Source organism: Melozone crissalis, unplaced genomic scaffold, assembly GCF_028551555.1.
Source record: "Melozone crissalis strain CALT ecotype California unplaced genomic scaffold, PUWL_Pcris_2 ptg000034l_1, whole genome shotgun sequence".
In the NCBI taxonomy this organism is placed as follows: domain Eukaryota; kingdom Metazoa; phylum Chordata; class Aves; order Passeriformes; family Passerellidae; genus Melozone; species Melozone crissalis.
Window position 1 is genome coordinate 22761821 of NW_026535812.1, and position 17010 is coordinate 22778830.

Consider the following 17010-nt stretch of genomic DNA (forward strand, 5'->3'; position numbering starts at 1 on the left):
TATCATTTATATAAACTTGCATTTTAAACTTAAATATCATCTCAAGAAAATGAGGACAATGATTTACTTAAGTACGAGAAAGAATGAGATCATTACAAGTACACTACATCAAAAATGGCAAGAAACTTTTCAAAACTTTTTTTATATTGGCAACTTTTGTAGACTTACTTCACTATTCATTACTATCTGGTCAAAGTGAAAACAATCAATAGCAAATTTCTACCAAAAGAAAAACCTAACAGCACAATATCATATTGTGTGCATTAAATCAATAGCACTCCTCAGTTTTAATGTAGTTGCTGCAATACTTTAAAGAGAATTTTGAAATGAGTGTTTTTTAAACCACAGAATCTCACTTCCTTCACTGTGAGCTGAATAGGCTTTTAATGAGTGTTTCTCCATACAGATGAAATTCTCTATAAGGGCTTCAGAAAGCTTTGCAATTATTAAGATAAATAAACCACCCACATGTCTAATATGTGCTTCACAGATGGGTAAGATGAGAAGGTCTGGATGCTGTTTGCCCCAGACACAGAGCAAGCCAAGGACAGACCCACGGTAGGGGGGCTAAGAGTTCATCCTCTCTAGAAAAGCAAAATGAGCCTGATGCAGAGTTCAAACCTGCCTTCAGAGAGGGAGGGAGAGGCCAAGGCCAGGACAATCAGCTCCTGCTGGGCTGGGATGAGCAGGGATGGGGCAAATGCTCCTGAGGAACACACAGGGCTCTGGCTGTGCTGCAGGGTACAGGGTACAACCTACAGCCATCACTGCCACCCCAATCTTTGAGACCTGCAGCAAGGCAATAAATCCTTCCTGGCTTGGGGAGCACACCAGGTGCCTCTGCAGAAGTTCTGCACCACTCACACTCCAGGGCAGTAAAACACATTAAATGCTTCCCAGGAGATGGCAACACCTTTGTCTGAGGGACTGTCACACACAGCCACCCACCCTGAGCCTCACATCCTGCAGCATTAAACACAGGAGAGGCAGAAAAAACACTGCAGAGGATGACATGAGCCTGAAGTGCATTGGCAGGAAAGGGACTCGAGGAAATTCTGGATAAAGCAGGACCTCTCTGTCCCTTGAGTGGGATGGCAACACAGCAGCACGGGAGGAACCTCCAGCCATTCACTCTGCCCTCACACAGATGCATTTTCCTTTCCCCAGGACTGTGTACACTCTAAGACATGGGCACTGATGTGGTTTCTGGACCAGTACCACCCCCGTCCTTTGTCCTCCAGCCTGAGTGCAGCAAAGCTTTGTAAGCCCCCAATTAATTCAGCCCAAGACATCAGAGAATCACTAGGAACAGACTGGCACATCTGCCAATTGTGCTATGCAGGCAGAAGATCTGCACCATCACTGCTTAAAAACCTCACAGGTTTCCTGGTAGCACTGAACAAAGTTAATAATGACCACACAGAAAACCTTTGAAATGGTGGCAGAAATATGGGCCTCCCAACAGAGCAAAAAACACAGCCTGCTTAGAGCTCCTAAGGCAGGAAACTTGATATTGGGCAGGAACAAGCCCAATAAAATAAATCAGGTGAATGTTACTAAGTACCTGTGTCAGGGTGAGGGGCACACAAAACTCACAGCATCACATCCAGGGATGGACAGACAGAATGAGCTGCAGTGCAGGTCAGCCAGGGGGAAGGGAACACACACTGGGATGAGCCACACTTCCCTGAATCCCAAGGCACAGTAATCTCTGGATCTCTACCCAGAGAGCATATTTTAAATCTGTTTTGATATTTATAAGAGAGAATGTGCTGTTGCTATACACATTTTGATCTCAATGCATTGATACGTCTATTAAAAATAAAAGAAAGAGATACTGGCATTGAATTTGCATTTTTGAAAGGTTATTGAAATGAGCATTTATGAAGAGGCCATGAGAGCAGTGTATTAGTTAATAAGGAGAATGTGCACTAAGAGAATAGTCCTAACTCAAAAAATTCAAGACCATGTCAGAGCAGATTTAACCTCACTCAGCTCTTCTCCCATGCCAGCCTGTGCATCTTCCTTTTCTAAATGTTTAGGTACACCCAAAACATCACAAATATGTGACTACATATTTTGGGGTAGTTCAATTGTTTTTCTTTAGACAGTCTTCCTTACTTTAACACTCAAGGAATTGAAAAGAACCATTTCCGTGATGCAGTAACAATTCTGAAATGCTGAGCTCACAAATTACCTGACCAGGCTTTTACAACAACATGCTTGTAGTACACCACCTTTTTGGGTTTTGGGGTTCTTTTTTGGTTTCTCTAAATAAAGACAGCATTCCTGCATTACAAATAATTATCTAGGAATACACAGGAATTTTGAGGAAAATGAGATGAGGCAGGTACCATCAAATCTCCCTTTGAGCTGCTCTGAATGCACCTTTCTGTGGTATTTTAATGAGTTGTGCTACTCTTCACACACTTCTCTAAATTGCTAGTTAGCTTTATGCTTCACCTCCAGCAAGCTGTCCATATTCTATGAGAGGAATTATGGCATTTCAGGTTTTGGTGAACCCATTTGCCATCCCCTTTCCACATAGAACAACACAAAACCAAGAGAATGTTTTCAGCAAAACTGAATTAGCCGCCCAGCCCAAAACTCCTGAAGTATTTATTCACAGATACAGTTGTTCATCAGCTCTGCAACTCCTGGCTTTATTATGTGCCTGTCAGGATGAATGATAATGCCAAGGGGCTGGCAGGATAATGAACAACTGCCAGGATAAATGGATCCTCACACAAAGCTCTCTGCAATACAAAGATGATGACGAGAGCAGCGCTCAGAGCTACACCTACAGTTTCTCCTTTGCCATTTTCCCCCCCCATGTGTTGTGCAATTTTCTCCTGTCTCCAGTTTACTTGGCTGGAACAAAGGTGGAACATGAAACAAATTGTGGCAAAATCCTCTGGTGATGTGAAGCACAACTCTGCTGCAGTCAATGTGTAATCGCCTAGTCATGCCACAGATGAACCTGCTCTCCATGCAAAGAATTTAGCAAGCATTGTAATGTATTCACTTATTTCACAGTTATTAAGTCTGCCCTCTGATGAACGTCTCTCCCTTATCTACTGGGTTAGCACATCCTCCCTCCTGTTGCTTCCCACACCACACAAAACTACCAAAGAAAGATTATTACAAGTGGAGATTGGGTGTGAAAATAATTCCAAATTCAGTTCCCACATCTGTTCATACAGCACCACCTTCCAGTGCATGAAAGAAGATTTTAACCACAAAACACAGAAACTGGGGAAGAGCGGATTTAACTGAACTCTCCATTTCTTTGACTGCACAAGATCCAGAAAGGATGCACTGCAGATTCAGCTTGGAAAACATCACTTACATTAACAGCCCCTATTTATACCAGCAGCACAAGGATATTCAGTTAAACAAGATTTACACACAATTTCAACACTACTTTCGATAGGATACCAAGATCCAAAATGAGAAAATATTCAGGAAGTTTAGGATCATATTAAGTTGAACCTTTTTCTCCCCAACCTCCCAAAAAATTACATTTACAGCTTCTAGATTATTTACCACATAAATGCAGCACACAGATCTAGAGACCTCAGCAAGAATTCAAAAGGGTCAGTGGGGAAGGATGAAAGTCACACTGCAGGTACATCTCAACTTGGAACAGGTGTGGGAAGAAGAGATGGATGGACAAGTGAAAATCTGCCATAAAAATTCCCATGGAATGGGTTATTTCCCCCCTCATGTCACATTATGTTAATGCTAACAGGATTTCCAGCACTCACATGTGAAGGAAAGCATGTCAGACAGACATGCAGCAGATCTCCCCAGCTCCTGTCAGCTCTCTGAGCTCCCAAACACTGAGATTACAGAGAGAAAAAGCAGATTCAGGTCAGCAACCCTGCACACAAAAGCCACCCTTGCAGCAGGGATAACAGAGAGAAAAGCAATTGCCTGTGAATTCTTGGTGAAGAGAAAGCAATTAGGTTTTACAAAAAAGGAAACAGTGAGAAATAAGTTTTCTTTAAAAGGATAGCACAGACACCAATTCCCCCACTTCAGCACCACCATGAGAATCTCTCAAATGCCTGAAAAACGGGAGCAACCACTTTTATTCCAGGTGGTCACGAAATAGATTTGGCCTTTTCAACTTTTGGTGTACTTGGAAGAGCTTATTAGAAAGTACCTGAAGAAGCAGAAAACAATTTTGAAATAACTGGATCTAAAGTTTAAGTCACAACTTGAGGTTTGGGAAAGTAGCAAGGATGGGGAAAAAATGAAGAGGGAAAAGGAAAAAGAATGATGAAGACACTCAAAAATAAAAGAAATTCTACGAATCAGAGGGGCAGTGTCTTCAGGGACCACTTCACCCACAGCTGCCTCTTCTTCCACAGGAGATGCAACAAAGCAGAAATTAGTTATCTGCCTAGACAAATAACAGCTGCACTTCCTTCATGCAGACTAAGTCAGTACTTTCATTATCATTGGGAGAAAAGGAAGCATCTAAGAGGAAACTTTAAAAAGAATAAATTTTCAAACAGTCAAATCTGAAATATACCCAACCTTCACTGCTTTTTATGTGACCAACAAAATCTATCTGGAAGAGCACCAATTCTCAGAAGATACCAAATCTTACCATAGAAAAAAACACAAAAATGTTTCCAAAACCCCAAACTGCTCACCTCAAAATTCAAGAGCACATGGGAAGTCATTTTAGGAAGCAACTGACCAATGATGCTGGAAAAATCATTCAGACCAAGTTCTTGTTCCAGCCTGACTTGGAGAATATTTTAATTTGCCTGTGGAGGTTCTAGCTATTAGTTTTAGTTTTACAAGGCTCAAATTCTCTTTAGAATTTTCGATTTTCCATTTATAAAAGCTGAAATATATCAACAACAAAAGAATGAAAATATAACTCCAGTAGCCACGTTCTTTTCCATTTGAGTTGTGGTAGTCTATTACTGACATATCATTAGATAAAATGACAAATACAGTGAATTTTTAAGGTATCTTTAGCACATGTTTAACCTTCAGCCATCTCTCCCTGTTCCAGGCAGGGATAGTGCTTTCTTAAGATTGTTACAGAAATACAAAAAAGTCCAGTAAGTAACATTTCCTTCCTAACTTGTTGAGGTTAATCACACAACCAGTGCTTAGATTAGATAATCTAAGACTTTTTTTTGTGAGCAGTCTCACATTTTTGGGTGGAAACACGCCTGACATATCTGAGCAAGAGCCAGCGAGACAAAAAACCAAACCTCATCCTGCAACCTCCCTGGGGAAATCTTTATTCATTTTAATACTTGTTCAGTCAGCTGTCTCAGTGAATGACAAGGTTTTATCTCTAACGTGAATGGCTCTGAAGGCTACTTGCATTATCCATTCTTCAGCAGCTGCTGCTGAAACCACAGGGTTGCAAACTTATAATTAAATCCAGCTGCCACTACTGTGAGCTCAGCTCTATCGAAGTGAGCAGCAGTGCCTCGTGGTTGCTGGCAACATTCTGCCTCCCCTTCCAGACAATGTAATTAACTCTTCTGCCCCTTTTAGATGAAATAAACATCAGCACTGAAAATGCTGTTAAATGACTGTAAAACAGCATTTATGCTGAGGAATTCTGCTGCAGTCATTGCACCTGAGAAAACAAATTTCTAGGTTGACAACAAATGGCTGTTTCCTTCAGAGCACTGAGAGGACACCCAAGGAGACACAGGATGGAGTTTGCTGTAGAAAAAGTGACAGATACACATTAACACATCTACTCTTAAGCCTTAAAACACAGCCTCTGGCAAAATAACACATACCCAAAAACCCAGCTTGAGAGAATCGCAGACAAGGGCTGGAAAGGAACCAGGACAGGCACCACAGGCTTTCCTTTGATGCTAAAATAATTTTTAAAGGCCATTGTTCCTGGCTTAAAATAGATTTTCAGAGGTACCAGACTAGAGAAATTGGACATCCCCCTTCCTGAGAGTGTTCAAGGACAGGGCTTGGAGCAAGCTGGTCTGTGACAGTGGTCACAGGGGTCTTCAGGGGAGGGAAGAGATGAGAATGTTGACTCCATGTTTAGAAGGCTTGATTTATTATTTTATGATCGATATATTACATTATAACTATACTAGAAAGAATAGAAGGAAAGGGTTCCTCTCAGAAGGCTAGCTAAGAATAGAATACCAAAGAAAGAATGATAACAAAAGGCAGCTGTCTCGGACTCTGTCTGAGATAGCTCGGCATTGATTGACCATTAATTATAAACATTAAGATGGGTCAATCACAGATGCTCCTGTTGCATACCACAGCAGCAGATAACCATTGTTTACATTTTGTTGCTGAAACTTCTCAGCTTCTCAGCAGGAAAAATCCTAATGAAAGGATTTTAATGAAAAGATGTCTGCAACACTGGTCCAGTGGAACATGTGAAAATAGATGCTCTCTAAGATCCCTTCCAAAAGATGTTCTCCAAGGTCTCTTCCAAACCTGTGGCCCAGTCCTGACTGAACAGCCAAACCCACACATCTCTAGAGGAATCCCTTTTCTCCTTTTGCAGTACAGTTCTGTTCCTATCTGTGTGTCAAAGTGTTTAGGTTAGCAAAAATAATTAGCCACCCAAAAGTGACTTTGGCAGGTAGGGTGCTTGCAGGGCTGCTCAAGGCTGCTCCACTCCCTCCCTTCCACAGGAAACTCCACTTTCCCTTCCCCAGGAATCACTGCAGTGACAGTGCCTCAAGAGCATCTCATGGCAGGAGGGCAATCAGCAGTGACACTGCACTGATGCCACTGAAGGAGAAAACAGCAGCCAGGCTTTGCTTGGGAAGGGTTCTCCTGCTGTTTGTACCTCTGTGGAAGCACACATCAGTCCAAAGATTTTTGAGGGTGCAGCAGAAGTGCTTGATCTCTGGCTGAAGGGGAGAACTCTCTGCAGACAGGACAATGAAATGCACAGCAACCATCCCCAGCTTCACTCTGAAGAGCTAGCAAAGTACAAGAATATTCCTAAAGACACAACAATCTGCTGGATATTCTGCCAAATCAGTTAAGATTCCATGTTGTCTAGATGCTTTATTAATAGAGGGGTTGCATCCAGAGCTACACAAGCACTGCATGAACTGCTCGGCCATGGTACCTTGGGTAATTAAATCCATCTGCATTACCTGATCAAATTCACTGGGACCCAGCTCAAACCCCTGAAGCAAGCTGGGAGCCCACATAAATCTGCCCACAGCCACACAGAGGCCATGCAGGTGTCATGAAACAGAATCCAGATGTTTCTAGAGACTCACAGTCTGCTCATTCACCTTTTGATAGTGTGGGGGGAAGGAATGTACCTGCACAGCCCCTCTGCACAACGCTCACTTTGCTGGCACTTGCAGCCACGTTTCCTCACCCAACAAACAAATGCCAGCAGCCAGACAGCAGCTCTTCCCCTGTGATTTTTAACTTTTCCCTTCTGCAGCAAGCACAGCCCGAACATCGTTTTGTGGCAAAGACAAGGGGGGTGAATTCTCTCTCTCTGCAGTGCTTATTCTGAGGTTCATTTCCCCCTGACATATTTGTTTGCAGCTCCAGCCCTGCTGTCTGTCTAGCTGTCTCTCCCTCCTAATGGCAGTGGAGGGCAGGCAGTGCCTCCCTTTCAGCAGGATGGGCTGATGATTATATCCTGTCACACCCAGCAGAGAGCCAGGCATGATCTTTCAATCAGCATTTTCCACTGCTCCTGGTTCAGGGCAGCGGAGCTTTTGTTCCTCTCAGCTTTTCAGTGGCTGCTTTTAAGGGTTTTTTATCTGGGGAGGCTGATGAAAGGTATTTCTGTTGGCAAAGAGCAGGTGGGTGTGAGGAGGGGAGCAAAGAAGAGAGAATGGAAAGTTTGGAGGAAGCCATGCTTTCAGGGTTTTTTGATTCCTGCCCAGGGCCTCGCTCACAACTGGAATTAATCTCTGAATCAACCTTTATCTATCACCAGAACAGATAATGTCATTTTTATCTCAACCATAACTTTTTGTTTTTTCCTTGAGAGATTACAGATGGCTTGGGCCTCCTGCAGTGATCTGTGCACTGCATTTGTCTTCTGCAAACCTCTCCCCAAGAGAACATCCAACCCACCTCTCTCATGGGCTTCTAACCAGCTCCAGACTTGTGACACTTCATACTCAGGTCTACTGTTACCTTCCTACTAATTTGTAGTTATATACATCTATAATTTAAATATACAAATCCCATTATTTGTAAATTTATATTTTAAGTATCAGGACACCTGTGAGTTGTCACCAGAGCACAGGAGATAGGTGACAGAAAGGTTTGTGTCACCTTGAGGGGCTCATTACCACAGTTCCTGATGCAGGAACAAGAGATTTCAGCACATCCCCAGCTTACAGGATGCTCACTGGGGCTCCTGGATGGCACCAAAGCAGCTCCCCCTTCCCATGTGCTGCCTGCCAGGGCTCCTCTGTCACAGACAACTTTTATGGAAAATCCTTTCCTTAGGATTTTTCCTCCTGAGAAGCTGGAAAGCCTCAGGAACAAAATGTAAACAATGGTTATCTGCTGCTGTGGAATGCAACAGGTGCATCTGGGATTGGTCTCATGTGGTTGTTTCTGATTAATGGCCAATCACAGTCAGCTGGCTCGGACAGAGAGCCAAGCCACAAACCTTTGTTATCATTCTTTGCTATTCTATTGTTAGCCAGCCTTCTGATGAAATCCTTTCTTCTATTCTTTTAGTATAGTTTTAATGTAATATATATCATAAAATAATAAATCAGTCTTCTGAAACATGGAGTCAGATCCTCATCTCCTCCCTCATCCAAGAACCCCTGTGAGCACCGTCACACGAGGAGCGTGGTACCCAAAAAACAGGCCCAGGATGGATGGATCACTGCTCTGGGGGCCAAAAAGGAGCAGAGGAAGAACAAGACAGAGTCCCACTAGGACAGGGGATGATCACAAGGGTTCTTTCTGCCAGAGGACAGGGACTTTCCTACCCTCATCACTCATCTCTGCTTCCCTCGCCATGACAGGCTGGCATTTCACTCATGAGACTGAGTCATTTGGGGCAGGAGGAGGACTGTCCTAAAACAGGAAAAAAACCAAAGCTGGTATCTTTAAGGTATTATATGCACTAAACTAGAGCAAGCTGAGCATAAATTATCTTTTGTGCCATCCTCTCCCACTCTCCCCATGGGCTAATGGCAAATTTTCAAGTTAAAAAGGTTGGCTTGGGTCAAACTTCGGGGAACTCATGGCCAAAATATGAAAACAAAATGCTAAAAAACCCTGGGACAATGAGGGCCCAGCTATCAGAGCCAATTTACCCCCCCAAATATTTAAATATTTCATAGTTTCAGTGGAAAACAAAGATCCATGAAAACTGAAGACATCCCCAAGGGAAACAGATCCATGGGAGCCTTCAGCTTGCCATTTGCTATTTTAAAGAAGGAAAGTTTGTAGCACTGGTTATGGATTTACCCTGCCCTGTAAGGCTTGTGTAGGTCTCCAGCCTCAAAGAAGAACAACTTAGAGACCAGGATGGCAGACAGGACATTAATCAGAAGTTGTATCAAACAGCTCTTTGCAGGAAGAAACATTTCCTAGAGGAAAAATGGAAGAAAATTCTTTTCTTTTTCACAGTGAAAGAAAAGAATATTTTTGTTTTTAAGAAAATATATCAGAATTCCTGCCATTTTAATCAATGGTTAAAATTAAAAAAAAAAAAAAAAAAACACCATTGTTGTAAGCAGTTTTATAGTGTAAACTCTGATCTACCTGCTCTAGGAGGTGCTGCTATTTTTGTTTACCAGAACCTTTATAAGTTCAATATCTTAATAGCGTGTGACCAGAGTGAAGGCAGAGATTGACAGCAAGTCAATGAACTGATGGATATCTCCCTCATAAGCATTTCATTTAGCTCCCCTTGCAGTGTGCATCCTGCCTTTATACACACATGCCAGTGCCATTATCTCACACTTAATTACTCAGGTCTCAAAGCACCTGATGAAGGAATGAACCACCATTATCAACATTTCATGTACAGCAAAGCCCAGGCAGAGTGGGGTAATTTGCTAAAAGTTACTGCATTAAATATCCAAGGTCAGTGGCAGGTGGAAAAGAAAGTTCTTATCAGGTGAGCACTGCACCCAGCAGAGCACACTGCCCCTCCAGATGTGTGCTGGGCAAGCAACAGCTGCAGAATCTAATCATCTGCACCAGGCACTGCAAAAGAACTTAAAATTCCACTTGTGTGACAGCAAACAGTGGTGTAAAAATTAATCTATTGACACTTTATTGTCACAGACATCTTTTACGAAAAATGCTTTCCTTAGGATTTTTCCTCCTGAGAAGCTGGAAAGCCTCAGGAACAAAATGTAAACATTGGTTATCTGCTGCTGTGGAATGCAGCAGGTGCATCTGTGATTGGTCTCATGTGGTTGTTTCTGATTAATGGCCAATCACAGCCCAGCTGGCTCAGACAGAGAACCCAAACCACAAACCTTTGTTATCATTCTTTGCTACTCTATTCTTAGCCAGCCTTCTGATGAAACCTTTTCTTCTGTTTCTTTAGTATAGTTTTAATGTAATATATATCATAAAATAATAAATCAGCCTTCTGAAACATGGAGTCAGATCCTCATCTCTTCCCTCATCCAAGAGCCCTGTGAACACTGTCACACTTTATCTGTTAAGCACTGGAATATTGTATTGAGGAGGGCAAACACCATGCCACCATGAGAGGACTTTGCTGACAAGTCCTCCCTGGTCATTCCTCACCTATTTTTAAACACCAATTACACCCATTGTCTCAGATAGACTCAACTGTACTTTTTCTTTCATAATTATGAAAAGAATAATTGCAGAACATTAATCATGCTCAGATTTTGTATCAGTTAAGAAATGACAAAGCCTGTTCAGTTCTCACTCTGGTTTTTTACTTCATGTTTTAAAACCCATCAGGAGGCACTCAGCAAAACCATCAACAACTTGAGATTTGATGACAAAACACTTAAGAGTCAAAACTAACCCCTCATTTTCCATTGATTACATGTACACATAGAGTACATAGAAGAGGAGTAAATAAATACACCCTTGTTTGTAGAATTTGGAATGCTTTCACTGGCTGCATGTCCAAGTAAAATTCCCAGGGCTGAATTAAGCAAGCTAAATGAAATTCATTTACTCCCATGTCCAGCTCAGGTGGCCACCAGGCCTTGAACAAGATCACCAGGACAACCAGTGAATATCAATGACACCAGCACTGCAGCAGAATCCATTCTTGGCACTGAGTTTTACCTTCTCTCTTTTTTGTTACAGGTTTTCCCTCCCTTCCACCGGGACAAACGGGGATCACAACTTTCCAAACAAGTTCCAAAAAATGGAAAGAAACCCAGCTTGCAAGTTTACATTGTAATTGATATAAGTCTATTATTACAAGACAAATTGCAGCAGACAGGGCAGGAGACAGCTCAATCTGTTACCCAGTCCCTGCAATGGCTGCGTGAAGAACTCCACCATCTCACCCATAAATCTTTCTCTAAGTTTGCATTGCTGCTTGTGTGGGTAAAATAATAAAACTGGGGAGTGACAAATTAGTATAAAAATATTACTTTATTTTTTATAAATAGTAATTTCTAAGTAATTTTTAGAGTGTACAAGGGAGGCAGTAACACGTTTCTGAACACAATTACATTAAGTTTGTTAGAGGAGCCCTGACCCTTGCAGCATCTCATCAGGAATGTGTCTGTCCCAGGCTGCAGGAACACCCCATAATTCCTTTTAAAAGTCACTATCTGCTATCATGCCAATTGGGAATAATCATTTCTGCTGAGATGGCTGTGATGCTGCCATCAGCCATCCTGAAAGATCCATCACAAACTTTCTCCAGGACAAAACTCCATTTCCAGGACAATGACCTACTGCCTAACTCAATGGCAAATATAAACTCCACAAAAGGAATGGTTAGAAGATTCCCGAGACATATGTCCTCATTTATTTCCTAGAGTAATTGAATTTAGTAATATTTTTATACTAATTTGTCTATAGTCTGTAGTTCACAGCACCCAGCAAGGAGATTATGAGAGCTGCTGCACAAGTGAAACTTTAGAATCAGCTGCCAACACTGATGACAGAAATAGAGAAGAAAATCAAAAAGGCTGGAGAGGGGGAGATATAAAATGGGATACATGAAGCAATTTTGCTCAAATGGGTTCAAGTGCAGCCATGAAATGCCTGTGGTTCCTCCTCTGTCAGGAGACTGACAGGAAGCCACAATACCAGAAGTGACAGAAACCAAGATTACAAATGTGAGAAATGGATTTATGGAAAATTCTCAAAGTCTGACAAAAAGCTCACATTGTATACATCTACATACAAACCTTAAAACAAAAATTACTAACTTGAAAATACCATAAAATAAAGCAAACATTATTTTAAAATAATTAAACTAAAAAACAAGTTTCAAAAATAATGTTACAAATAAAACTAGATACTTTTAAAAAACCTATAAAAATTATAATTAATAAAAATTAATAAAAACCTAATAAAAATTATAACATTATAATAAAAACCCCACAATAATAATTTCAAATAACTTTAAAACATTTACAACATAATAGAACTAAAAGTAATAAGCAATAAAACCATTTATAATATATCATAATTAAAAACTAGTTAACTTCTAATTGCTGCTCTTGTAACAATTGGTGGTACCAAGTACCAAATTAACCTCAGAATCAGAGTGATGGAATCCTTAATTCTTTGAAAGGAAGAAACCATCTCTCCAGCATTAAATCCAAGCTACTTTAGGAGCAATATTCCAACATCAGCCAGGAAAACCAGAGGCTGTGGCTGTTAATCCCACAGGACATTTCCCCTTCCTTTTCCTGCACAAATATGATACAAGCCGCAGAAGAATCTGACTGCAGGCACCTGCAGCAGTTGAGAGGCCTTACACTCTGAATTACCTCGCTTTTGTTAGGCAGGTGAATGGTCCATAACAGCCTTGCTGAAAGAAGGTTTTCCCCTTCAGAATTCAATTTACAAACTTCCTCCTGCCAGGCTGCGATAGCAGCTCCGCACAAACCTGAGGGTGATGGCTCCCGGAACTCCATTCAGACCTCAGGAATCAACAGAAAGCAGGCAAACAGAGGGCACAGATAAAAGTTACACCCAAGTGCAAAGAGCATCCTGCAGGATGCCCCTCATTGTTTTTACAATCCCTCTGTGAAACAGAGACCGCACAATCCCATTGCAGCTGGAAAATCCGACCTGGGCTATCCACAATCTGCCTGCTGGGAATGCCTCACATCCACGGCAAAAGGAGTCTCAAAAGGCAATTTATCACAGCAAGGACAATTTATAATTTGCTGAGATATATTCCATTTGGTAATAAGTTATTAGAAGGCCTTTTTGGAGATTGTGATCCTGCTTACCTTGAAGCAGCAGCTCTCCTGTAAGTTAATCACAACCAGCCTGCCTTGGTGTCACCCTGGCTCACCTCAACTCACCCACATAAACTTGTTTTTGTGGGCAGTAAAGAAATTCCCAATCACAGCTCAACTGAGCTGAAATTGTCTGCAGGCAGCAGCAGCTCCATTGTAAACAGCTCTGCATTTTATTTATTGTTATAGTCTCTCTCACTCACACTGCCTGACAGACAAGCCAGGTGAGGACACAAAGATATTAGAATTTAAAAGGGAAAAAACCGAAATACTTAAAAATCTGCCTTCTTTTGAACAAAGCACAATATGCTTCAGTTGAAAAGGAAATTATCATTTGCCTAATACTAAAGAAAGCCTTTGTCCCAATCACAGCCTACTCTGAAGGAATGACTTTCCTCCCTCCCTTAAGAAGCCAAATGGATGCAGTGCTGTAATTTTGGAGAGCTTTACACAGTGTGTTAAATTACAAGACAAGCCATTATGGGTTTATCAAATTGTGAGCCAGTGTGCGAGACAAAAAAGGTTCTCATTCAGAGTGGGTGATAGAGTCTAAGTCACACAGAATTCAGACTATAGCATGCTAGAACACAGTGAAATGAAAGATTGGTGCATATATTATTCCATGAATACTATGAAATATTTGGTAGCGAGCTCTAAAACCTTCCTACTTTGAGATGCACCAAAAAAAAAAAAATCCCCATGAACAAATACAGTGGTTCATTTGCTGCATTCTTCACCTACTGCCCGCCTGCTTTGACTCAGAATTTCCTCTCACATAGGTGAAAGCAAGGCTGAGAAATTCACTAAGAGCACCACAGGAACATCCAAGTTGAGAAGCAATAGACAGATACACCACTGCTGATATTCAGTGATATTATCCACCACAGACACATTCATCTGATACCAATCAAACTAAATTTTCATCTTGCTTTGTTAAAATCCAATGCAAAAAAAATTCTGGAAAATCAGAGAATGATCAAATAACCACTCAAAAGCGCAGCAAAGGCGCCTTTAATTTTAAGCCAACATTAATAAAATATTCTTGTTTTAGCAGTGAATGCTGAAGTTGCATTTTACCCCAACTTGGGACCATCCCAGTGCACTCACCATACTGGCAGCGAGGCCCCTGGAATCCTGCAGGGCACTGGCACACCTGGGACCCTCCTCCAGAGCACTTCCCTCCATTGAAGCAGGTGCCAGCAGAGCACAGCACTAGAAACAGAAATGGACAGGATATTTCAGCTCATTTTGGGCCAAGGATCCTCCAGAATTCCCTCTCTGACTCAGTCCTGATGCAACATGGCCTCCCAAATAACAAACCCAGATTTTTATTGTAGTGCAAAGGCTGGACTGCGGCAGGACTTGCTATCATAGGTGTAACTACCCTGTTGGTATGAAGAAATTTAATAAAAGTAAGACTCAGATATTGCAGTTTTACTTAAAGGTGCTTCAGAGGCAGAAGACAGGACTGAAAGCACTGCCTGAATCCAAAATAAAATAGGAAAAGCTGCCAGACAATAATGGAGGAATGGTTAAAAACCACTGATGCACTGGGAGATATTATATATGTGGAGGGGAAAGGGGAATTGCAATTCTTCTCTTCCTCTAACACAGAACAGTTTTATTTACAGCAACTTAAATTCCACACGCTTGAGCCAAACTTGCAAAGAGTATCAAACACAAAAGAGTAATTCAACCATTTTGGGGCCTTAAAGAATTCAAAGCAAGCCTGCACTGCTCTTTCAGGAAGAAAATTTCCTTTTGCCCCTGGTGCTCACATACCTTAAACTCCTTTACACCAGAGATTAAAACACAGATTGTAAACATATTTTTGACTTCTTACAACTAAACAGGTGCACACTAAATATGTAGATTCAGGCTGAAACTAACAGGAATACCTCTCAGGCTATTTTTTTTTTGTGTGTTTTAACTACAAAGAGACAACCATAAAAGCAAGCTCTCTGAATGCAGCCCTGAAGTTGGTATGAAGATTAAAAAATAAATAAGAACAGATGCTAACTTTCATACAGAAAACACAATTACTGACTAAACAGTAACAAAACTAAACACTGAGTAGGTTGCCATCTTTCACTGATGTCTTGTTAGCAGTGGCTGAAGTGCTGCCTTATCTTTTAAATTAAATTCCATCTTTTAGGAGAATATCCAATCATTGTTAGAAATTAGTGATAGAAACGGGTTCTCATCAGATGGAGAACCAAAGGGTAGAAATAAAACTGGCTCAAGGGCACCAGCAGAAGGGAAAATGCCAAAACCAGTCAGGTTAGCAAGTGCTACACCCAAGGAAAGTGCCTCACAGCAGATTTCTCTGCATAATTCGGGTAACAGCCATAAATTCGGTTGGCCTGTCAAAGCCAGGCTGGCACAAAAACGCTGCAACAGCTCCAATTAGAGTTTAAACTGTTAATCCAAACTGTGTGGATTAAAATTAGATCTATTTGCTGCTTTTACACGAGCACTTTTATCTTTTTAAAGGACATTTACTCCCCCATCACTGGGGAAACGCCAGTTACAAACCACAAGAAGCAAACCCTTGTGTCTAGAGGTGGGGATTCAGTAGGAAGGCGGGGTCTGAGGGTGTCATTTGGTGGTTTTGTCCCAGCTTTGTCCCAACTCACAGTGCAGACAGCCGGGTTCATTGTCCTGCTGGGCCCAGCCAGGGCAGCACTTATAGACGGTCTGCTGCTCCATCCTGTACACCTGCTTGTAAACCGTGTAGTAGCCAGACCTGTGGGGACAGGAAGGGTAAGAGAGCAGTCACAGCTCCCATCCCACCCACTCCCACCTCCCCAGCAGCACACTGCACTCATATGTCACATTTATGAGACTTTTGTCAGCCTCCATCAGGAGTCGTTGTTAAAATCGAAGCAAATACAGCACACTGCATCCTGATAATGCCCAGTAGCTCTGATATGCTCTATCCACACACTATTTTGAAGAATTTATATTCAGGTTAGTCAAAGGTGAGTAATTTTTATTTTTAAATATTTTTTTTAATCAGTTTTGGGTTCAGCTGTGGGGGGAGTCAGATCTCCCATCAGTTCCAAGCATGTGGCAGAAACAGAAAGAAGTTCAATTTTTCAAAGTCAATGACTTGACAGCTGGGCTTCACCTGAGCAAGAACAAGACAGGAACATCTTCTGATAGTGTAAAATTCTCAATCTAAAGCCAGCCACGAGGCTCACGAGCAACCCAAAAACACATTAAAAAGTCACATTTTCCACTCAGTAATAACAGATTTCAAGTCAAATCTCAGGAGGACACTATGTCCATAACATTTCAGATGAAACAGCTGACAACTCCTCTCACAGAAAAGTTAAACTTGCACAAAGATTAGCAACAAAGCCCATTTATAACAACAGGTAATGTGTTACCTTCTCTCATAGCTCACACACCACCTCCTGTTCGTGCAGCCCTGCTTCCACATCCTGACCATGCGGCTGAAGGACTGGATGCAGGGCTCCTGGCGTCCCACCAGAGCCAGCTCCAGCACTGGGCACACATTGGGCCTGCAAAGGGGAAAAGAAAAACACAATTTTTATTTCTGACACCAAATTTAGACACCTAGAGAAGCACACATAAA

General features: G+C 41.7%; 1 protein-coding gene across 1 annotated transcript in view; it reads right to left on the minus strand.

The window, feature by feature from the left end:
• The window catches only part of LOC128940680 (multiple epidermal growth factor-like domains protein 6), a 191027-nt gene that overhangs the window by 161730 nt on the left and 12287 nt on the right, over positions 1-17010 (minus strand). The window contains exons 2-4 of the mRNA XM_054282277.1: positions 16802-16936; positions 16046-16155; positions 14517-14621 (exon numbers count right to left, since the gene is read on the minus strand). Of these exons, the coding sequence (XP_054138252.1) occupies positions 14517-14621; positions 16046-16155; positions 16802-16936 (350 nt within the window). The remainder of the gene's footprint in view (positions 1-14516; positions 14622-16045; positions 16156-16801; positions 16937-17010) is intronic.